The 24,038-nt window shown below is 51.6% G+C and overlaps 1 protein-coding gene across 1 annotated transcript in view; it reads right to left on the bottom strand.

Moving 5' to 3' along the window:
* LOC139232731 (calpain-5-like) overlaps window positions 1–24,038 on the bottom strand; it is a 44,062-nt gene that overhangs the window by 5,883 nt on the left and 14,141 nt on the right. Inside the window, exons 4-11 of the mRNA XM_070863239.1 lie at window positions 20,618–20,826; window positions 16,741–16,933; window positions 14,437–14,630; window positions 12,732–12,809; window positions 10,201–10,396; window positions 7,193–7,312; window positions 3,383–3,579; window positions 3,153–3,274 (exon numbers count right to left, since the gene is read on the bottom strand). Coding sequence (XP_070719340.1) covers window positions 3,153–3,274; window positions 3,383–3,579; window positions 7,193–7,312; window positions 10,201–10,396; window positions 12,732–12,809; window positions 14,437–14,630; window positions 16,741–16,933; window positions 20,618–20,826 — 1,309 coding nt within the window. The remainder of the gene's footprint in view (window positions 1–3,152; window positions 3,275–3,382; window positions 3,580–7,192; window positions 7,313–10,200; window positions 10,397–12,731; window positions 12,810–14,436; window positions 14,631–16,740; window positions 16,934–20,617; window positions 20,827–24,038) is intronic.

Here is a 24,038-nt window from a genome sequence, read left to right as displayed (position 1 = left end):
AGGGTCGGGAACCAGAGGGACACAGATTTAAGGCGATTGGCAGAAGAACCAAAGGCGACTCGAGGGAAAACTTATTTACGCAGCGAGTGGTTAGGATCTGGAATGCGCTGCCTGAGGGGGTGGTGGAGGCAGACTCAATCGTGGCTTTCAAAAGGGAGTTGGATAAATACCTGAAGGAAAAAAATTAGCAGGGCTCCGGGGAAAGGGCAGGGGAGTGGGACTGGCTGTGAGGTGCTCTTGGAGAGAGCCGGCATGGCCTCCTTCTGTGCTGTAACCATTCTGTGATTCTACAAACTGCAAAGAAAGATTTCAAAGTGGAGGGCAGATTTTTTTTGTTAGGCAAAGGGTACCAAGGGTTATGGAACCAGGCAACCATGGAAACGATCAGCCAAGATCAGATTGAATGGCGGAATAGGCTCGGGGGCTGAATGGCCTCCTCCTGGTCCTATGCGAGAGATTATGCCAAGTGATAACAGGGAAAGCAAGGAGCAGCTCTGCAAACCAGACTCATCTTTAGCAGAAGGACTGATGGAGGACTCCTGGGTTAACCGGGCAGCGCCATGGGGACTGTACCAGTTTTTTATTTCTCAAACAACCATGGTGAGATTCTCCGGATTATCACTCCAGGTCCCCGGGGAGAGTTTGAGCAGCACCAAGCATAGAATCACAGAAATTTACAGCACGGAGGCCATTCGGCCCATCGTGTCCGCGCCGGCCGGCAAAGAGCTACCCAGCTAATCCCACTTTCCAGCTATTCGTCCGTAGCCCTGTAGGTTCCGGCACTTCAAGTGCACATCCAAATACGTTTTAAATGTGGTGAGTGTTTCTGCCTCTATCACCCTTTCAGGCAGTGAGTTCCAGACCCCCACCACCCTCTGAGTGAAAAGTGTTCACCTCAAATCCCCTCTTAACCTCCCCCCAATTACTTTAAATCTATGCCCCCTGGTTGTTGACCCCTCTGCTAAGTGAAATAGGTCCTTCCTATCCACTCTATCCAGGCCCCTCATAATTTTATACACCTCAGTCAGGTCTCCCCTCAGCCTCCTCTGTTCCAAAGAAAAAATCCCAGCCTATCCAATCTTTCCTCATAGCTAAAATTCTCCAGTCCCAGCAACATCCTGGTAAATCTCCTCTGTACCCTCTCTAATGCAATCACATCTTTCCTGTAATGTGGTGACCAGAACTGCACGCAGTACTCCAGCTGTGGCCTAACCAGTGTTTTATACAGTTCAAGCATAACCCCCCTGCTCTTATATTCTATGCCTCAGCTAATAAAGGAAAGCATTGTGCCTTCTCAACCACCTCGGTGTCATATTTGACAATGAACTGAGCTTCCTGCCACATATACATGACGTAACTAAAACCGCCTGTTTCCATCTCCGTAACATCGCCCGTCTCCATCCCTGCCTCAGCTCATCTGCCGAAACCATCATCCAGGCCTTGAGAGTTGACTATTCCAACATACTCCTGGGCGGCCTCCCACATTCTACCCGATGTAAACATGAGCTCATCCAAAACATGACTGCCCCGTGTCCTAACTCGCACCGAGTCCCACTCACCCATCACCCCCTGTGCTCGCTGCCCCGTGTCCTAACTCGCACCCAGTCCCACTCACCCATCACCCCCTGTGCTCACTGCCTTGTGTCCTAACTCGCACCGAGTCCCACTCACCCATCACCCCCTGTGCTCGCTGCCCCCGTGTCCTAACTTGCACCAAGTACCGCTCACCCATCACCCCCCTGTGCCCCGTGTCCTAACCCGCACCGAGGCCCACTCACCCATCACCCCCTGTGCTCGCTGCCCCGTGTCCTAACTCGCACCCAGTCCCACTCACCCATCACCCCCTGTGCTCACTGCCTTGTGTCCTAACTCACACCGAGTCCCGCTCACCCCCTGTGCTCGCTGTCCCGTGTCCTAACTCACACCGAGTCCCGCTCACCCATCACCCCCTGTGCTCGCTGCCCCATGTCCTAACTCGCAACGAGTCCCGCTCACCCATCACCCCCTGTGCTCGCTGCCCAGTGTCCTAACTCGCACCGAGTCCCGCTCACCATCACCCCCTGTGCTTGCTGCCCCATGTCCTAACTCGCAACGAGTCCCGCTCGCCCATCACCCCCTGTGCTCGCTGCCCAGTGTCCTAACTCGCACCGAGTCCCGCTCACCCATCACCCCCTGTGCTTGCTGCCCCGTGTCCTAACTCGCACCGAGTCCCGCTCACCCATCACCCACCGTGCTCACTGCTCCGTGTCCTAACTCGCACCGAGTCCCGCTCACCCATCACCCCCTGTGCTCGCCGACCTACATTGGCTCCCAGTTAAGCAACGCCTCGATTTCAAAATTCTCATCCTTGTTTACAAATCCCTCCATGACCCTTGCCCCTCCCTATCCTTATAATCTCCTCCAGCCCAACAACCCCCCCTTAGATCTCTGCACTCCTCCAATTCTGCCCTCCTGAGCATCCCTGATTATAATCGTTCAACCATCGGTGGCCGTGCATTCTGTTGCCTGGGCCCCAAGCTCTGGAACTCACTCCCTAAACCTCTCTGCCTCTCTTTCCTCCTTCAAGACACTCCTTAAAATGTACTTCTTTGACCAAGCTTTTGTTCATCTGCCCTAATCTCTCCTTATGTGGCTCGGTGTCAATTTTTTTTGTCTTATAACACTCCTGTGAAGCGCCTTGTGATGTTTTACTATGTTAAAGGCGTATATATAAATGCATTCTGTTGTTGTTGTTGTTGTCCCACTACTTTCAGGGATCTATGGACCTGCAGTCCAAGATTCCTTTGTTCCTCCACACTTCAGTGCCCTACCATTTAAGGGTGCACATATTTGTACTGCCAAAATGACCACATTGTCTCCGATTGGCTCTCCATTATCACATGGCCTATTGCTGATTGGTCCCCTTGGAGGATAAGCCACACCCTGAAGTTTCTCTGGAATGTGTAACTGGAACCGGCCAGCCCAAGTTCTGACTGACTTTGCAAATTGTAATTTGATCCACTCTGACTTCAGAAGCTGGAGAGGACAGATCTCTACCAACCCAGCAAAAGCCTCCGAAGTTCCAGCCGAAGTCCCTTAACCCAGCGCATGCATGACCATACCCCCACCCCCCTCGTGTGTTCCCTCGCTTTGTTAGCCCTCGTCCTACTTACAGCTGGAAGATTCTGGAAGGCGTAACCCGGTGGCGCTATGGACGTGGACGGAAGTGACGCGCTTCGGGTAACCGAGGCAACAGCTCCAGAACGACGGCTTGGGCTGGTCCAAGGTCAGCTCTCTGGTGAGGGGAGGGGCGGGGGGGAAGAGAAACAGAAGGAATGCGGTCAATGAATGGTCAGCGAGGCCGGAGCGGAGGGAGAGGGCTGGTCCGCGGGGCCACGGTTACCTGAGCTGGGCAGGATTCTCGGTGAAGAGTCGGAGCAGGAACCTGCCTGAATCGCCGGGCTCGAAGGTGCTCGGCACCACCACATAACGGCCCTGCTTCAGCTCGGCCCGTAGGAAGACACTGCGCGAGTCGATGTACGTCGACCCCGTGACCTTCTGCTGGAACGCGTGCATCCGGTACGTCCGGTTCAGCTCCACCTGTGGAGGGAGGGAAAGAGGCATCATTCGGTGTCAGCCCATTCCAGATTTGAGCCCAGAATCAAGGCCGACACTCCCAGGGGCAGTACTGAGGGAGCACCGCACTGTCGGAAGGGCAGTGCTGAGGGAGCGTTGTACTGTCGGAGGGGCAGTACTGAGGGAGCGTTGCACTGTCGGAGGGGCAGTACTGAGGGAACGTTGCACTGTCGGAGAGGCAGTACTGAGGGAGCCCCGCACTGTTGGAGGGGCAGCACTGAGGGAGCGCTGCACTGTCGGAGGGGCAGCACTGAGGGAGCGCCACACTGTCGGAGGGACAGTACTGAGGGACGGCCGCACTGTCGGAGGGGTGGTACTGAGGGAGGTTGCATCTTTCAGATGAGATGTTAAAGCGAGCCTCCCTCTACCCTCTCAGGTGGATGTAAAACATCCCACTGCCACTTTTGAAGAGCAAGGGCGTTCTCTGGTTCTGGGGCCAATATTTATCCCTCAACCAACATTAGTAAAACAAATAGTCTGGTCATTATCACATTGCTGTATGTGGGAGCTGGCTGCCGCGTTTCCTACATTACAACAGTGACGACACTTCAAAAAGTACTTAATTGGCTGTGAAGCATTCTGGGACATTCTAAGGTGGCAAAATGAGTTATATTTTAAAGAAGAGCAGGGGACGTTCTCTCTTGTATCCTAGGGCCAATATTTATCCCCCTCAAAACAACATCACTAAAAATGACCCCATAACATGCGCTGTTAGTTATTTGCTTCGTGGCTTCTTTGCTTAAGAATTCATAGCAACACATTGCTATTAAGAACCAGTTGGTTTATTATCAAAAGGTTTAACAATCACACTACACATTACCAGTTCATCCACCAGGCTCACAACCACCTGCCCCATTGTGGATCCCCGAACCCAACTGGCTGGGGTTTTATTGAGTCTTGTGAACATCACGTGACTGGCTAAGCCACTCCCAGCTCGACAAATCTATGGGCATGCTCAAACATGCAGACATTACACTCGCCAATTTGATATATTTTGTGGTTACCCCCACAACAAGGCGTTGTTAATCCAGCGACGGTTACGTCCGCGTGACTCTGGCCCGACCGGTTGCAAACAAGTTTTAATATTAATATGTTGACCAAGAACAGTACTGTTCTATTACAATTGTTCAACAGTGCGGCATTAAGTGACAAGCAATTAATACAACCTGTTCTTCTCACATTAACAACGCCTTGTCTGTGGGGGTAACCACAAATATATCAAATTGGCAGAGTGTAATGTCTGCATGTTTGAGCATGCCCATAGATTTGTCGAGCTTGGAGTGTAAGTCACGTGATGTTCACAAGACTCAATAAAACCCCAGCCAGTTGGGTTCGGGATCCACAATGGGGCAGGTGGTTGTGGAGCCTGGTGGATGAACTGGTAATGTGTTTTTTTGTTATGTTGATTGAGGGATAAATATTGGCCCCTGGACACTGGGAATAACTCCCCTGCTCTTCTTCGAAATAATGCCACGGGATCTTTTACACCCACCTGAGAGCGCTGACGGGGCTCGGTTTAACATCTCATCCGAATGACGGCACCTCTGACAATGCGGCGCTCCCTCAGTACTGCACTGGAGTGTCAGCCTAGATTTATGTGCTCAAGTTGCTGGAGTGGGACTTGAACCCACAACCTTCTGACTCAGAGGCAAGAGAGAGTGCTGCCCACTGAGCCACATCTGACACTCAAGGGACATCCAACTGTCCTGAGAGCTCCCACTTTATTTCTATCTCTGTTTTTATTCACACAGAGAGACAGGAACTTCACCCCCAACGTAGCAAAACTCTTCTGCTAAATGCCCGGACACCATGCGAGGAGGGATAAGAACATAAGAATTAGGAGCAGGAGTCAGCCATACGGCCCCTCGAGCCTGCTCCATCATTCAATATCATGACCTCAACTCCACTTTCCTGCCCGATCTCCATATCCCTTGATTCCCCTAGAGTCCAAATATCGATCCCAGCCTTGAATATACTCAACGACAGCCTCCACAGCCCTCTGGGGCAGAGAATTCCAGAGATTCACCACCCTCTAAGTGAAGAAATTCCTCCTCATCTCAGTCCTAAATGGCCGACCCCTTACCCTGAGACTGTGACCCCTGGTTCCAGACTCCCCAGCCCGGGGGAAACATCCTCCCTGCATCTACACTGTCAATCCCCCTCAGTATCTTGTATATTTCAATGAGATCGCCTCTCATTCTTCTAAACTCCAGAGAGTATTGGCCCAGTCTACACAATCTCTCCTCATAAGACAATACTCTCATCCTAGGAATCAATCTAATGAACATGCCGTTTGCCTTCCTTATTGCTTGCTGTACCTGCATGCTCGCTTTCTGTGTTTCGTGCACAAGGACACCCATTGGATACTTGCAGGGATGGATTAACGCCAGGCCCACCAAATAACTGTCGGAAAAAAATATAAGGCCTCCCAAATAGGCTGAATAGAATTAAGAATGAGAGGAAAAACAAGAATGAGAGGAAAAACAAGACTGAGGAAAATAGATTCACTTGTTTATACCTATATACAGAAGTACCTATATATACTAATGTACCGATATACAGAGCAGAATATGTACTAGACTGTTTTATTTTACATTTTATTGAGAGAATTTTGCATATATGTGTAGGAATCTATTATTGCAATGTTACCGGAACCAGAATATATACCGACTTGATACAGAATATATGCTTTCATTGTTGAATATACTGGCCTATGTTTCCATACTCAGAATCAGAATCATACATGTCATGTATCGAACATGACCAAATATAACTATCGGCCCATTGCGATCAGTTTGCACCAGGCCCATCAGGCCCTGAATCCAGCCTGGATACTTGGCGATAAATATTCTACAGGTTGGACCTCTCTGGTCCGGCACACTCTGGTCCAGAAACATCCGTAGTTCGGCATTAACTGGGCCTGAGGGAGAGAAGGGTTTATAAAAAGAACTTTTGATTGGCTGGAGTTGCTGTCAGTGAGCGAGTGTGCTCGGCGATTGGCTGGAGCAGCTGTCAGTCAGTGAGTGTGTTCGGCGATTGGCTGGAGCGGCTGTCAGTGAGTGAGTGTGCTCGGTGATTGGCTGGAGGGGCTGTCAGTCAGTGAGTGTGCTCGGCGATTGGCTGGAGCAGCTGTCAGTCAGTGAATGTGCTCGCCGATTGGCTGGAGGGGCTGTCAGTCAGTGAGTGTGCTCGGCGATTGGCTGGAGGGGCTATCAGTCAGTGAGTGTGTTTGGCGATTGGCTGGAGGGGCTGTCAGTCAGTGCGTGTGCTCAGCGAGTGGCTGGAAGGGCTGTCAGTCAGTGAGTGTGTGTTTGGCGATTGGGTGGAGGGGCTATCAGTCAGTGAGTGTGTTCGGCGATTGGCTGAGGGAGCTGCCCACAGGCTGCCAGCACGCGCACACACACACAGGAGCCCGCGCACTGTCGACAGGTGCCAATAAGCGTGACGTCCCATGGTTCGGAAAGATCCTGAGGTTGCCGGACCAGAGAGATCCAACCTGTAGCATTTTTGCTCCCCGGTTTTGTTTCGCCCCGCTCACAAGGAGCCTGCGCCCCCGGGGTATGGGTTCCCCACTCACCCTGAAGATCTCGAACCCGATGGCCAGGTTCTGCCCCAAACCCTCTCTGCGATACGAACGATTGTCTTCCTGCTGCAGGGAGAGCAGGGCGGAGTCATCACTTGGGATGTCGAACACAAACTGCGGGAACCAGGACAGAAAACAAGAGATAAAAATCAGAAAATGCTGGAAATACTCAGCAGGTCAGGCAGCAGTTGTGCATCCACTTGAGAGAGCAGACCTCACACCCGAAAGACGGTCCCTCGGTACTGGCACTGGGAGTGTTGGCTTGGATTTTGTGCTCAAGTCCCTGGAGTGGGTCTTGAACCCACAACCTTCTGACTCGGAGGCGCGAGAGAGAGAGAGTGCTGCCCACTGAGCCACGGCTGACACAATAGGAATTCTAGTCTCTGGAGCGGAATGTGTTGCTCGGAAACTCAGCGGTTAAAGAACAACTTGCATTTGTATAGCGCCTTCTCAAGAGCGCTTTAAATAAACATTTGTCCCTGAGCCACAGAAAGAGATATTGGGACAGGTGACCCAAAGCTGGGTCAAATAGGTGGGTTTTAAGGAGCGCTTAAAAGGAGGAGAGAGAGGCGGTGAGGTTTAGGGAGGGAGTTCCAGAGCTTGGGGCCCAGGCAACAGAAGGCACGGCTGCCGATGGTGGAGCGATGGAAATCAGGGGGATGCGCAAGAGGGCAGAATTGGAAGAGCACAGAGATCTGGGAGGGTTGCGGGGCTGGAGGAGATTACAGAGATAGGGAGGGGGCGAGGAAGGCCATGAAGGGATTTGAAAACCAGGATAAACTCAGGAGATAAAAACAGAAAATGCTGGAAAGCTCAGCGGGTCGGGCAGCATCTGTGGAGAGAGAGACAGGGTTAAAGTTTCAGGTCTGTGACCCTTCGTCAGAACTGGCAAAAGTTTGAGATGTATCAGATTGCTAAGGAAGTGCAGGGGCAGTGAAAGAGGGAGAGGAGGAAAGAACAAATGGGAAGGTCTGTGATAGGGGAGAAGGCAGGCGAGATTAGAGAGACAAAAGGGATGATGGGCAAGAATGAGATGGTAATGGGACAAGTTAGGAAACTAAAGATGGGTCTAGCTAGGGAGTGAATAGCAGAATAATTACCAGCTGCCGTGGGAAAGAGAAAAATAAAAAGAGAAGGGTTTGTAAAAAAAATAGGAGGAAAGCGAACAAAAAATATAGGCAGAGATTCTGGTCTGAAATTGTTGAACTCGATGTTGAGTCCAGAAGGCTGTAAAGTGCCTAAATGAAAGATGAGGTTCTGTTCCTCGAGCTTGTGTTGAGCTTCGTTGGAACAGTGCAGGAGGCCGAGAGTAGAAAGATCACAGAGAGAGCATGATGCCCAGAACACTCAATCATGGGAACTGTACGTTGCTGAAAGCACAAGGTTTATTTTTCTGCAGATTCCCGGCTCTCAACAAAATGAGACATTTATATAACGCCATTAATGTACTGAAACATCCCGAGGCTCTTCACAGGAGTGTAATAAGAACCAAACCCGACACCGAGCCACACAAGGAGATATTAGGGACAGGTCAAAACTGGGTCAAAGAGGTCGGTCTTAAGGAGCGTCTTAAAGGAGGAGAGAGAGGCGGAGAGGTTTAGGGAGTGAGTTCCAGAGTTTGGGGCCCCAGGCAGTTGAAGGCACAACCACCGCTGGTGGAACAATGGAAATCAGGGGGATACTCAAGAGTCCAGAATTGGAGGAGCACAGACATCTCGGGGATGTGGGGCTGGAGGAGATTACAGAGATAGGGAGGGGCGAGGGACATGCAGGGATTTGTAAGCAAGGATGAATGTTTTCAAATCGAGCTGTTGCCAGATTGGGAGCCAATGTAGGTCAGCCAGCACAGTTTGATGGGTGAACGGGACTTGGTCCGAGTTAGGACACGGGGCAGCCAAGTTTTGGATGAGCTCAAGTTTATGGGGAGTGGCGGATGGGAGGCTGGCCAGACGTGCATTTCAATATTTGAGTCTGGAGGTGTAATGTATTTGCTCCGTGGATTCTTTGCTTAAGAATCCATAGTAACACATTGCTATTAAGAACTAGTTGGTTTTTTAACAAAGGTTTAACAATCACACTACACATTACCAATTCATCCACCAGGCTCACAACCAGCTGCCCCATCGTGGATCCCCCGAACCCAACTGGCTGGGGTTTTATTGAGTCTTGTGAACATCACGTGACTGGCTAAGCCACTCCTAACTCAACAGCTCTACAACTATTTCAGTTGAAACCATAAATCAAGTGCCCCCTGATTAAAAGGGGGGGGGGGGGAACTAAAACCGACACTTTAAACAAATTAAACTTTTGACAGTAAACTTAACTCAAATTAAAATTTGGTTGCCGGGGGTGATGATGCACTCCAGTCCCTCCGGCGCCCACCTCTCGCGGAAGGCCATGAGCGTACTGGTGGACACCGCGTGCTCCATGTCCAGGAGCACCTGGCTCGGATGTAACCACGGAAGAGAGGCAGGCAGTCGGGCTGAACGACCGCCCGCTGCCTGGACCGGCTGAGGGCCCCCTTGGCCAGGCCCAGGAGCAGTCCTACGAGGAGGCCTTCCGACCTGCCCGCTCCCCTCCGCACAGGGTGCCCAAAGATCAGGAGCGTGGGACTGAAGTGCAATCAGAATTTGAGGATCAGCCCCTTCAAATATTGGAAGAGGGGCTGCAACCTCACACATACAACATAGACGTGGAACAGGGACTCCTCCAGACCGCAGAGTTTTACAGGCCGCCTGGGAGCCAGTGAACCGACTTAAAAAATGATTGCAAGGGACTACCCCGTGTAACACCCTCCAGGCCAAGTCCCCAATAAATAGAGGGGGTGCGATAGCTCTACAAACCTGTGAGCATACTCACAGGTACATACATTACAGGAGGTAACAGAGGATGTGGGATACAGGTTGTCGCTGTTGGACAGAACAGAAAGATCCCAGCTCCCTCCCATCCGCCGCTCCCCCCCCTCCCCAGCACGTGCTGATGGGGATTCACCCGGCACAGACCTGTGGGTTCTGCAGGAAGGTGTCCTGGTTGTTGATACAGCCTCCGCTTCGGTTCTGCAGCGGAGAGGCGGAGAGGAGCCACTCACTGAAGAGAGTGGCCTCCGCCCAGGTTTTGTGGAAGCTAAACCACGAGGTGTTGATCCGTCGGCACACCACCAGGTCCGTGAAGTAGGTGGAGAAGTCGTCGAAATTCATCCTGCACCGCAAGGAAGGAAGAAAAATGTCCCCCAGTCAATTCATCACGACCATCGAGGTTACAGCACAGAAAGAGGCTATTCGGCTCAAGCCGGTATTTGTGCTCCACACGACCCTCCTCCCAACCCTCCATCTCACCCGAGCCTTCTATTCCTTTTTAGGAATTATAGAATCATGGTTACAGCACAGAAGGAGGCCATTGGGCCTGTCGAGCCTGTGCCGGCTCTCTGCAAGAGCACCTCAGCCAGTCCCACTCCCCGCCCTTTCCCCATAGCCCTGCTAACTTATTCCCTTCAGGTATTTATCCAACTCATTTTGAAAGCCACGATTGAATCTGCCTCCACCACCCCCTCAGGCAGCGCATTCCAGATCCTAACCACTCGCTGTGCAAAAAGTTTCCCCCCGTGTCACCTTTGGTTCTTCTGCCAATCGCCTTAAATCTGTGTCCCTCTGGTTCTCGAACCTTCCACCAATGGGAACAGTTTCTCTCGATCTCCTCTGTCCAGATCCCTCATGATTTTGAACACCTCGATCAAATCTCCTCTCAACCTTCTCTGCTCCGAGGAGAACAACCCCAGCTTCTCCAGTCTATCCCCGTCACTGAAGTTCCTCATCCCTGGAACCATTCTTGTAAATCTTTTCTGCACCCTCTCTAAGGCCTTCACATCCTTCCTAAAGGGCGGTGCCCAGAATTGGATGCAATACTCCAGTTGAGGCCGAACCAGTGTTTTATAAAGTTCATCATAACGTCCCTGCTTTTGTACTCTGTGCCTCTATTTATGAAGCCCAGGATCCCGTAAGCTTTTTTAACCGCTTTCTCAACCTGCCCTGCCACCTGCAACGATGTGTGCCCATATACCCCCAGGTCTCTCTGTTCCTGCACCCCCTTTAGGATTATACCCTTTAGTTTATATTGCCTCTCCTCGTTGGTCCTACCCAAATGGATCACATCACACTTTTCTGCGTTAAACTTCATCTGCCACGTGACCGCCCATTTAATCAGCCTGTCTATGTCTCCCTGAAGTCTCGCCCTATCCTTCTCACTGTTCACTATACTTGTTATGCCTTGAAGGGAAAGCTAGCTAAGTTCACGAGGGAGAAAGAAATAGAAGGATAATAGGGTTTAAACCCTCATCTTGGGAGTGTTGATCATAATTAGATTCATGCCTAAAATCACCTGTCATTATCGGCGTACCCAAATACGGGCCCGACGTATGCTGTTGGTTTCCTATTGGACAGTGGGAGTACTGCAAGATCTCGCTACACTGAAAAGAAGTCAACAGTGAATCTCTATAACAACAACTTGCATTTGTATAACGTAGTCAAACATCCCAAAATGCTTTGTAGGTGCAATTATTAAACACATTTTGACACATAAGGAGATATTAGGGCAGGTGACCAAAAGCTTGATCAAAGAGGTCGGTCTTAATGAGCGCCTTAAAAGAGGAGAGAGGGGCGGAGAGGTTTAGAGAGGGAATTCCAGAGCTTGGGGCCCAGGCAACAGAAGGCACGGCCACCGATGGCAGAGCGATGGAAATCGGGATACGCAAGAGGGCAGAACGGGAGCAACGCAGAGATTCTGAGAGGTTGTAGGGCTGGAGGAGGTTAGAGAGATAGGGAGGGTTGTGTAAGGAGAGGACGTTACAGAGATAGGGAGAGGTGTCGGAGCTGGAGGAGGTTACAGAGATAGGGAGGGGTGTAGGAGCTGGAGGGGGTTTACAGAGATAGAGAGGGATGTAGGGGCTGGAGGTTGTTACAGAGATAGGGAGGGGTGTCGGGGTTGGAGGAGGTTACAGAGATAGGGAGGGTTGTAGGGGCTGGAGGAGGTAACACATAGAGAGGGGTGCAGGGGCTTGAGGAGGTTACAGAGATAGGGAGGGATGTAGGGGCTGGAGGTGGTTGCAGAGATAGGGAGGGGTGTAGGGCTGGAGGTGGTAACAGAGATAGGGAGGGGTGTAGGGGCTGGAGGAGGTTAGAGAGATAGGGAGGGTGTAGGGCTGGAGGGGGTTAGAGAGATAGGGAGGGGTGCAGGGGCTGGAGGAGGTTACAGGGATAGGGAGGGGTGTAGGGGCTGGAGGAAGTTACAGGGATAGGGAGGGGTGTAGGGCTGGAGGGGGTTACAGGGATAGGGAGGGGTGTAGAGCTGGAGGAGGTTACAGGGATAGGGAGGGTTGTAGGGCTGGAGGAGGTTACAGGGATAGGGAGGGGTGTAGGGCTGGAGGAGGTTACAGGGATAGGGAGGGGTGTAGGGCTGGAGGTGGTTACAGAGATAGGGAGGGTGTAGGGGCTGGAGGAGGTTACAGGGATAGGGCTGGGGGGTATTTATTGAAATTTACCAGAATTCCCCGTCATCCCGGACGGTTACTCCCAGTCTCTCCCGCTCACCCTTGCTGATCCGTTGCCATTCCTCAGACCTACGGATGAAAGTGGACAAGGTGGTGAGGCCATACACAGGCCCGACGAGATGCCTCACCTCATCTCCCCACCTCCACCCCCCGCTCTCCTGATGGGCAGGACTCACACTGGGGCCAGTCACCATCCCCTCAGTCCCACCTCTTGGCCCTTCATACACCTCCCGTCCCACAAGGACATCAGAAATAGGAGCAGGGGTAGGCCACCTGGCCTCTCGAGCCTGCTCCGCCATTTAATAGGATCATGGCTGATCTGATCATGGACTTAGCTTCACTTCCATGCCCGCTCCCCATAACCCTTGTCTCTCTTAGCATTCAAAAATCTGTCCATCTCCACCTTAAATATATTCAATGACCCAGCCTCAACAGCTCTCTGGGGCAGAGAATTCCAAAGATTTGCCACCCTCAGAGAAGAAATTCCTCTTCATCTCTGTCTTAAATTGGCGACCGCTTATTCTGAAACTATGCCCCCTAGTTCTAGATTCCCCCACGAGGGGAAACATCCTCTCTGCATCCACCTTGTCAAGCCTCCTCAGAATCTTATATGTTTCAGTAAGATCACCTCTCATTCTTCTAAACTCCAATGAGTACAGGCCCAACCTGCTCAACCTTTCCTCATAAGGCAACCCCTTCATCTCAGGAATCAACCTAGTGAACCTTCTCTGAACAGCCTCCAATGCAAGTATATCCTTTCTTAAATACGGAGACCAAAACTGTACGCAGTACTCCAGATGTGGCCTCACCAATGCCCTATACAGTTGTAGCAGGACTTCTCTGCTTTTATACTCCATCCCCCTTGCAATAAAGATCAACATTCCATTTGCCTTCCTGATCACTTGCTGCACCTGCATACTAACTTTTTGTGTTGCATGCACAAGGACCCCCAGGTCCCTCTGTACCACAAGTTGGTTAGAAATAGTACAAGTCTAGAGTGCCCAGTTGATTGATGGGTTGTTGGATCCCTCTGCCCTGGGAGTGTTTGATGGGACAGTGTAGAGGGAGCTTTACTCTGTATCTAACCCGTGCTGTACCTGCCCTGGGAGTGTTTGATGGGACAGTGTAGAGGGAGCTTTACTCTGTATCTAACCCCGTGCTGTACCTGCCCTGGGAGTGTTTGATGGGACCGTGTAGAGGGAGCTTTACTCTGTATCTAACCCCGTGCTGTACCTGCCCTGGGAGTGTTTGATGGGACAGTGTAGAGGGAGCTTTACTCTGTATCTAACCCGTGCTGTACCTGCCCTGGGAGTGTTTGATGGGACAGTGTAGAGGGAGCTTTACTCTGTATCTAACCCGTGCTGTACCTGCCCTGGGAGTGTTTGATGGGACAGTGTAGAGGGAGCTTTACTCTGTATCTAACCCGTGCTGTACCTGTCCTGGGAGTGTTTGATGGGACAGTGTAAAGGGAGCTTTACCCTGTATCTAACCCCCTGTACCTGCCCTGCGAGTATTTGATTGGACAGTGTAGAGGGAGCTTTACCCTGTATCTAACCCCCTGTACCTGCCCTGCGAGTATTTGATGGGACAGTGTAGAGGGAGCTTTACCCTGTATCTAACCCGTGCTGTACCTGCCCTGGGAGTACGATGACTGGGAAGACAGAATGCTCCGGCCCACATTAACGGACACACCTACCCATCGCTCCACGGGCCGTTCCATTCCGTGCTGCCCCACGGGTTCCTCATGCGGATCATGAACAGCTTCTCCGTGTTAAAGAAAGACAGGAGGCCCACACCCGGACGCAACTTCCGCACATCTGTGACGCCGTAGGCGTGACCTTTGACCAGACCGCAGCCTGTCTGGGCCTCCAGCTGTTCGCCAGACTCGGGCTGTACCAAACACACAACAAAATGGGGGGAATGGGTCAGGGGGCAGCGGTTAGAAATCTTTAAACCCAAAGAATTTGCGAATTACGACCGTTCCCGCGGAGGTTACATGCACAGCCCACTGGTAAGTTTACACACAACAATTTCATTGATATAGCGCCTTTAACATAGTAAAATGTCCCCAAGGCGCTTCACAGGAGTGATTATCAGACAAAATTTGACACCGATCCGCATCAGGAGATATTAGCGCAGGTGACCAAAGACATCGGTTTTAAGGAGCGTCTTAAAAGGAGGGAGAGAGGCGGAGGGGTTTAGGGAGGGAGTTCCAGAGCTTGGGGCCCAGGCAACAGAAGGCACGGCACCGATGGTGGAGTGATTATAATCAGGGATGCTCAGGAGGGCAGAATTAGAGTAGCGCAGACATCTCGGGGGTTGTGGGGCTGGAGGAGATTACAGAGATAGGGAGGGGCAAGGGGCCACGGAGGGATTTGAACACAAGGTTTAAGATTTGTTAAATCGAGGCGTTGCTTAACCGGGAGCCAATGTAGGTCAGCGAGCACAGGGGATGATGGGTGAGCAAGACTCGGTGCGAGTTAGGACACGGGACACAGTTGTTGATGAGTGAGCGGGTCTTGGTGCGAGTTAGGACACGGGGCATAGGGGGTGATGGGTGAGCGGGACTCGGTGCAAGTTAGGACATGGGGCAGTGAGCACAGTGGGTGATGGGTGAGCGGGACTTGGTGGAGTTAGGGCAAAGGGCAGTGAGCACAGGGGGTCATGGGTGAGCGAGACTCGGTGCGAGTTAGGACACGGGGTACAGTTGTTGATGAATGAGCGGGTCTTGGTGCGAGTTAGGACACAGGGCAGCGAGCACAGGGGGTGATGGGTGAGCAGGATTCGGTGCGAGTTAGGACACGGGGCAGCGAGCACAGGGGGTGATGGGTGAGCGGGACTCGGTGGAGTTAGGACACAGGGCGGTGAGATCAGGCGGTGATGGGTGAGCGGGACTGGGTGCGAGTTAGGACACAGGGCAGAGCTCTGGATGAGCTAAAGTTTACGGAGGGTGGAGGTGTCCTCCCCTATTTGGAGGACACAGAGACTGTCACTGGGGATTCCCCACAAAATGGCAGATCAGTCCCCGCTCGGATCGCATGCAGTCCGTCCGCGTATCGCAAAGCGGGAGCCTCAGCACGCAACCCGTTGGTTACACGATTTTCACAGCCCGGAGTCACGTGTGTCAGACATTGCCGCCACAGTCAACATGCTCGCTCGCCATTTTGCAGCAGTGGCTCTTGGGACATTATCAACAAGGTCCAGCACAGAGATTACACAGACTAGGGTTGTGTTCCTTCGAATTTAGACGGTGAGGTGGTGATTTGTTCGAAGTTTAGGAGATTTTAAGGGGAACGAATAGGGTAGAGAGAGAGAAGCTATTTGTGCTGAATATTAAAGATTAGAGCCAGACCTTTCAGGAGTGAAGTTAGGAACCACTTCTACACACAAAGGGTGGTGGAGGTTGGGAACGTTCTTCCACAAACGGCAGTTGATGCTGGGGCAATTGTTCATTTTAAATCGGAGATTGATGGATTTCTGTTAAACAAAGGTATTAAGGGATATGGGCCAAAGGCGGGTGGGTGGAGTTAGGTTGTAGATCAGCCGTAATCCCATTGAATGGCGGAGCAGGCTCGAGGGGCTGGATGGCCTCCTCCTGTTCCTCTGACAGTGCAGCGCTCCCTCAGTACTGCCCCTCCAACAGTGCAGCGCTACCTCAGTACTGCCCCTCCGACAGTGCAGCGCTCCCTCAGTACTGCCCCTCCGACAGTGCGGCACTCCCTCAGTACTGCCCCTCCGACAGTGCGGCGCTCCCTCAGTACTGCCCCTCCAACAGTGCGGCGCTCCCTCAGTACTGCCCCTCCGACAGTGCGGCACTCCCTCAGTACTGCCCCTCCAACAGTGCGACACTCCCTCAGTACTGCCCCTCCGACAGTACGGCACTCCCTCAGTACTGCACTGGGAGTGTCGGGCCTGGATCATGGGCTCGAGTCTCTGGAGTTGAGCCCACGACCGTCCCACTGACGAGGGTCAGAAGAGCAGAGGAGGGGCCTGGTCTTACCCGAATGGAGCAACTGATCAGAGAGCCCCGGGAGTGGGCCTTCAGCAGGTTCTGGTAGAGTTTCTTCCGCTTCTCGAGGTCCGTTCTGTAGCCCTCCTTGTCCAGGGCCATGGGCTCGGAGATTCCCCCGGTGAAATCCACCAAGGCCTCCCCCGTGTTGCCTCCGTCCAGGGCCTCGTAGCAGCCGTTCAGCCTGTCACAGAACGGGATATGTGGTGAGTTCAGGCACACAAGTTGCCCGATGCAGCCCTGCTACAGACTGTTCTTGTGTTCCCGGAACCTCTCTTGCAGAACCTTCTGGACCATGTCCAAAGACACTCCCCTGTCTGCAAACTGGTGTCCTTCCTCCAAAAATCCCACTGGATCAGGCAGGAACCCCACCAGCCCATAAAAACATAAATAGGAGGAGGAGTCGGCCATTTGGCCTCTCGAGCCTGCTCCACCATTCAATAAGATCATGATTGATCATGGACTCAGCTCCACTTTCCCGCCCGCTCCCCGTAACCCTAGACTCCCTTATCGTTCAAAAATCTGTCCATCTCCACCTTAAATTTATTCAATGACCCAGCCTCCACAGCTCTTTGGGGCAGAAAATTCCACAGATTTACAACCCTCTGAGAGAAGAAATTCCTCCCCGTCTCAGTTTTAAATAGGCCATCCCTAGTTCTAGATTCCCCCACGAGGGGAAACATCCTCTCTGCATCTACCCTGTCCAGCCCCCTCAGAATCTTATATGTTTCATATAAGAACATAAGAATTAGGAACAGGAGTAGGCCATCTAGCCCCTCGAGCCTGCTCCGCCATTCAACAAGATCATTACTGATCTGGCCGTGGATTCAGCTCCACTTACCCGCCCGCTCCCGGAACCCTTAATTCCCTTATTGGTTAAAAATCTATCTATCTGTGACTTGAATACATTCAATGAGCTAGCCTCAACTGCTTCTTTGGACAGAGAATTCCACAGATTCACAACCCTCTGGGAGAAGAAATTCCTTCTCAACTCGGTTTTAAATTGGCTCCCCCATATTTTGAGGTTGTGACCTCTAGTTCTAGTCTCCCCGACCAGTGGAAACAACCTCTCTGCCTCTATCATGTCTATCTCTTTCATTATTTTAAATGTTTCTATAAGATCACCCCTCATCCTTCTGAACTCTAATGAGTAAAGACACAGTCTACTCAATCTATCATCATAAGGTAACCCCCTCATCTCCGGAATCAGCCTAGTGAATCGTCTCTGTACCCCCTCCAAGGCTAGTATATCCTTCCTTAAGTAAGGTGACCAAAACTGCACGCAGTACTCCAGGTGCGGCCTCACCAATACCCTGTACAGTTGCAGCAGGACCTCCCTGTTTTTGTACTCTATCCCTCTCGCAATGAAGGCCAACAATTCCATTCGCCTTCCTGATTACCTGCTGCACCTGCAAACTAACTTTTTGGGATTCATGCACAAGGTTGCAGCCCCTGTTTTATTATTTGAAGGGGCTGCTCCTGAAATTCTGGCTGCACTTCAGTCCCACTCTCCTGATCTTTGGGCACCCTGTGCGGAGGGGAGCGGGTAGGTCCGAGGGCCTCCTCGTAGGACTGCTCCTGGGCACGGCCAAGGGTGCCATCAGCCGGTCCAGGCAGCGGGCGGTCGAGGGGGTCGTTCAACCTGACTGCCTGCCTCTCTTCCGCTCTTACATCCAGTCCAGGGTGTCCTTGGAGATGGAGCACGCGGTGTCCACCGGTACGCTCGCGGCCTTCCGCGAGAGGTGGGCACCGGAGGGACTGGAGTGCATCATCACGCCCGGCAACCAAATTTTAATTTGATTTTACGTTTTAAAGTTTAATTTGTTTTAATTGCCGGTGCTTTTAGTGTCCCCCTCTCCTTTTATAGGGGGCACTGGAATAAGGAAAAATTTGATTTTAGTGCCCAAAAAAAAACCACAAAAAAAAAACCAAAACAAAAAAAAGGGCCTTGTAAATGTCTTGTGTGTGTCATCCAGGTCGGGTGGCACGGATACATGTTTTATGTTTTGCAGGTAGACTCTAAAAGAGTTTCATGCACAAGAACCCCCAGGTCCCTCTGCACCGCAGCATGTTGTAATTTCTCCCCATTCAAATAATATTCCCTTTTACTGTTTTTTTTTGCCCTAAGGTGGATGACCTCACATTTTCCGATATTGTATTCCATCTGCCAAACCTTAGCCCATTCGCTTAACCTATCTAAATCTCTTTGCAGCCTCTCTGTGTCCTCTACACAACCCGCTTTCCCACTAATCTTTGTGTCATCTGCAAATTTTGTTACACTACACTCTGTCCCCTCTTCCAGGTCATCTATATATATTGTAAACAGTTGTGGTCCCAGCACCGATCCCTGTGGCACACCACTAACCAACGATTGACAACCTGAAAAGGACCCGTTTATCCCGACTCTCTGCTTTCTGTTAGTTAGCCAATTCTCTATCCATGTAATACATTTCCTTTGACTCCGCGTACCTTTATCTTCTGCAATAACCTTTTGTGTGGCACCTTATCGAATGCCCTTTGGAAATTCAAATACACCACATCCATCAGTATACCTCTATCCACCATGCTCGTTATATCCTCAAAGAATTCTAGTAAATTAGTTAAACATGATTTCCCCTTCATGAATCCATGTTGCGTCTGTTTGATTGCACTATTCCTATCTCGATGTCCCGCTATTTCTTCCTTAATGATAGCTTCAAGCATTTTCCCCACTACAGATGTTAAACTAACCGGCCTATAGTTACCTGCCTTTTGTCTGCCCCCTTTTTTTTAAACAGAGGCATTACATTAGCTGCTTTCCAATCTGCTGGTACCTCCCCAGAGTCCAGAGAATTTTGGTAGATTATAACGAATGCATCTGCTATAACTTCCGCAATCTCGTTTAATACCCTGGGATGCATTTCATCAGGACCAGGGGACTTGTCTACCTTGAGTTCCATTAGCCTGTCCAGCACTACCCCCCCCCCAGTGATAGTGATTATCTTAAGGTCCTCCCTTCCCACATTCCTGTGACCAGCAATTTTTGGCATGATTTTTGTGTCTTCCACTGTGAAGACCGAAGCAAAACAATTGTTTAAGGTCTCAGCCATTTCCACATTTCCCATTATTAAATCCCCCTTCTCATCTTCTAAGGGACCAACATTTACTTTAGTCACTCTTTTCCGTTTTATATATCGGTAAAAGCTTTTACTATCTGTTTTTATGTTTTGTGCAAGTTTACTTTCATAATCTATCTTTCTTTTATAAGATCACCTCTCATTCTTCTGAACTCCAATGAGTAGAGGCCCAACCTACTCAATCTTTCCTCATAAGACAACCCCCTCATCCCAGGAATCAACCTCATGAACCTTCTCTGAACTGCCTCCAATGCAAGTATATCCTTCCTTAAATATGGAAACCAAAAATGTGCGCAGTACTCCAGGTGTGGCCTCACCAATACCCTGTACAGTTGTAGCAAGACTTCTCTGCTTTTATACTCTATCCCCCTTGCAATAAAGGCCAACATTCCATTTGCCTTCCTGATCACTTGCTGTACCTGCATACTAACTTTGCGTGTTTCATGCACAAGGACCCCCAGGTCTCGCTGTACTGCAGCATTTTGTAATCTCTCCCCACTGAAATAATAATTTGCTTTTTTATTTTTCTTACCCTCACACTTTCCCACATTATACTCCACCTGCAAAATGTTTAGCCCACTCACTGAGCCTGCCTCTATCCCTTTGCAGATTCTTTGCGTCCTCCTCACAACTTGCTTTCTATCTTTGCGTCGTCAGCAAATTGCTCCTCCGCTCCGTTATGAATGGGCGCCCCCTTGTGGTGAGACGGCGCAGCACGGCACGGCGGGACCCCGCCACAGGCACCCACTCACTTGGCGTAGGCCTTCTCCAGCAGGGCGCACCAGAACTCGCGGCTGTTGTCGGCGTGGCAGAAGAGGAGCTGGCCGTTGATGGTGGGCAGCCGGTCGTCAATCACCACGTCCAGCCAGCCGCTGAAACGGCAGAAGCGGAAATGGAAGATGCCAGCGTAGGTGTCGGGGCGTTTGGGGTCCCATTCCTGCTCCCGGTGATCCGGGATTACCTGGAGAGAGAGAGAGAGAGAGGAAAATAGCAGTTCCGAACGTCAGGGTGTTGGGAAACAGGTGACTCTCCGGCAGCGGATAGCCCGGCCGAGCGAGCTTCCACAAGTGCTGTGGTGTAAAGGTTCAATCCTGGATCCTCGGTATTCCCATATATTCCATACTGATACATCTGGCTGTCTGGAGCTCCCGGTTCCCCTGGACTGCTATCCATCACCTGAGGGGATCGGAGAGGAGTTTTCCAGAATATCGTTTCCCTGATTGGTCCTGGGGTTTCATAGAATCATGGATTACACGGGATATACAGCACAGACACAGGCCGTTCGGCCCAACCTGTCCAGGCCGGCGTTTATGCTCCACTCGAGCCTCCTCCCGTCTTTCCCCATCTAAATCTATCAGCATAACCCTCTATTCCCTTCTCCCCCATATGCTTGTCCAGCTTCCCCTTAAATACATCGATACTATTCGCTTCAACCCCTCCCTGTGGCAGCGAGTTCCACATTCTCACCCCTCTCTGGGTAAAGAAGTTTCTCCTGAATTCCCCGTTGGATTTCTGGGTGACTATCTGATATTGATGGCCTCTAGTTATGCTCTTCCTCACAAGTGGAAACATTGGGGTCAAGTTTCGGACTGAGTCGCTCCTATTTTTTTGGAGCAACTAGTTTAGAATGGAGTATCTTAGAAATTGCAATTCTCGGCATTTAGTTTGCTCCAGTTCTAGTCAGTTAGAATAGTTTCATTTTAGATTTTCTTTTCCAAAAGGGGGCGTATCCAGCCACTTACGCCTGTTTTGCAAGTTTAGGCAGCGAAAACTTACTCCAAACTAACTTAGAATGGAGTAAGTGTAGATTTTTCTACGCTCAGAAAAACCTTGCCTACACTTAGAAATCAGGCGTAGGGATCGAGAGATTGGGGGGGGGGGGGGAGTTTACAAACATTAAACACATCACTTTTAAAAATAAAGAGCCATCATCAATAATAAATGATCAATAAATCAATCAAAAAAAATGTTTTTAATAATTTAAAAAATAATAAAAAATCATTCAATAAATAAAAACATTATTTCTACTCACCTACTGCAACACTGGGGAGAAGCGAGGGGGCGGGGGGGGAGAGGGAGGGGGGGGAGGGGGGAGAGGGAGGGAGAGAGAGGGAGGGGGAGAGAGAGAGAGAGGGGGGCCAGGAGAGAGAGAGGGGGGGCAGGAGAGAGAGGGGGAGGCAGGAGAGAGAGGGGGAGGGGGGAGAGAGAGGGAGGGAGGGGGAGAGGGAGGGAGGGGGAGAGAGAGGGAGGGTGAGAGAGAGAAAGAGGGAGGGGGAGAGGGAGAGAGAGAGAGAGGGAGGGCGGGAGAGAGAGAGGGAGGGGGGAGAGAGAGAGGGAGGGGAGAGAGGGAGGGGGGAGAAAGGGAGGGAGAGGGGGGAGAGAGGGAGGGGGAGGGGGGGAGAGGGAGGGAGGGAGGGGGGAGAGAGAGAGAGAGGGAGGGGGGAGAGAGAGAGAGGGAGGGGGGAGAGAGGGAGGGAGGGGGGAGAGAAGAGAGGGTGGGAGGAGAGAGAGGTAAGGGGAGAGAGGGAGGGAGGGGGGAGAGAGGGAGGGAGGGGGAGAGAGAGAGGGAGGGAGGGGGGAGAGAGAGAGGTAGGGGAGAGAGGGAGGGAGGGGGGAGAGAGAGAGGGAGGGAGGGGGGAGAGAGAGAGATAGGGGGGAGAGAGGGAGGGAGGGGGGAGAGAGGGAGGGGGGGAGAGAGGGAGGGAGGGAGGGAGGGGGGGAGGGAGGTGGGAGAGGGAGGGAGGTGGGAGAGGGAGGGAGGGGGGGGGAGAGAGGGAGGGAGGGGGGAGAGAGTGAGGGAGGGGGGAGAGAGGGTGGGGGAGAGAAGAGAGGGTGGGGGAGGGAGGAGATGACGAAGCCAGGCCCGCCGAGGACTTCGGGCAGGCCCCGCCGACAAGGTAAGATGCGTCAGGCCACTCGGCCCGGGATAGGGGCGACGTCCCTTCGGCCTGGGTGCGGCTTGTCGCCTCGGAGATGGGACGCGCTGGGAGGGCCAGGAGCCGCTGCACATGCGCACAGCTGCCGGCACTGTTTTTGCCGCCGGGCTGCAGCTCCACCCCCAGCAGCTCCTGCTGCACCGCACTGCGGTGGAAATAGGCCAACACCTATCGGAGAATCGGCAGGTAAGTATTCGGTGCAAATTTTATTCTACAAATTAGGCGGGCCTCTCCGATGTGAGCCGTTCTAGCGAGAGTCCGAAACTTGAGCCCATTCTCCCTGTATCCACTCTATCAAAACCTTTCGTAATTTTAAAGACCTCTATTACAAAATGTAATACCTCACATTTATCTGTGTTGAACTTCATTTGCCAATTCTATGCCCATTCTGCAAGTTAATTAATGTCCCCCTGTAATTTGGTGCAGTCCTCCTCAGTATTGACGATCACCCCCCCCAACCCCCACCCCCTCAATTTGGGGGCATCCGCAAATTGAGAAATTGTGTTTTTAATTCCAAAGTCTAAATCGTTAATATAAATTGTGAACAACAGTGGTCCCAGCACTGATCCTTGTGGAACACCACTGCCCACCTTCGGCCCCTGTGAATAGCTGCCCTTTACCCCTACTCTTGGCTTTCTGTCTTGAAGCCAGCTAGCGATCCATAGAATGGTTACAGCACAGAAGGAGGCCATTCGGCCCATCAAGCCCGTGCCGGCTCTCTGCAAGAGCCCCTCAGCCAGTCCCACTCCCCCACCCTTTCCCCGTAGCCCTTCAGGTATTTATCCAACTCCCTTTTGAAAGCCACGATTGAGTCTGCCTCCACCACCCTCTCAGGCAGCACATTCCAGATCCTAACCACTCGCTGCGTGAATAGGTTTTTCCTCGAGTCGCCTTTGGTTCTTCTGCCAATCGCCTTAAATCTGTGTCCCTCTGGTTCCTGACCCTTCCACCAATGGGAACAGTTTCTCTCGATCTACTCTGTCCAGACCCCTCATGATTTTGAACATCTCGATCAAATCTCCTCTCAACCTTCTCTGCTCCGAGGAGAACAACCCCAGCTTCTCCAGTCTATCCACGTCACTGAAGTCCCTCATCCCTGGAACCATTCTCGAAAATCTTTTCTGTACCCTCTCTAAGGCCTTCACATCCTTCCTCCAGTGCGGTGCCCAGAATTGGACACAATACTCCAGTTGAGGCTGGACCAGTGTTTTATACAGGTTCATCATAACGTCCTGGC

The sequence above is a fragment of the Pristiophorus japonicus genome, chromosome 20, assembly GCF_044704955.1.
Source record: "Pristiophorus japonicus isolate sPriJap1 chromosome 20, sPriJap1.hap1, whole genome shotgun sequence".
Taxonomy (NCBI): domain Eukaryota; kingdom Metazoa; phylum Chordata; class Chondrichthyes; family Pristiophoridae; genus Pristiophorus; species Pristiophorus japonicus.
The sequence above is the reverse complement of the archived record's forward strand: the minus strand, read 5'-3'. Positions and strand labels throughout refer to the sequence as shown.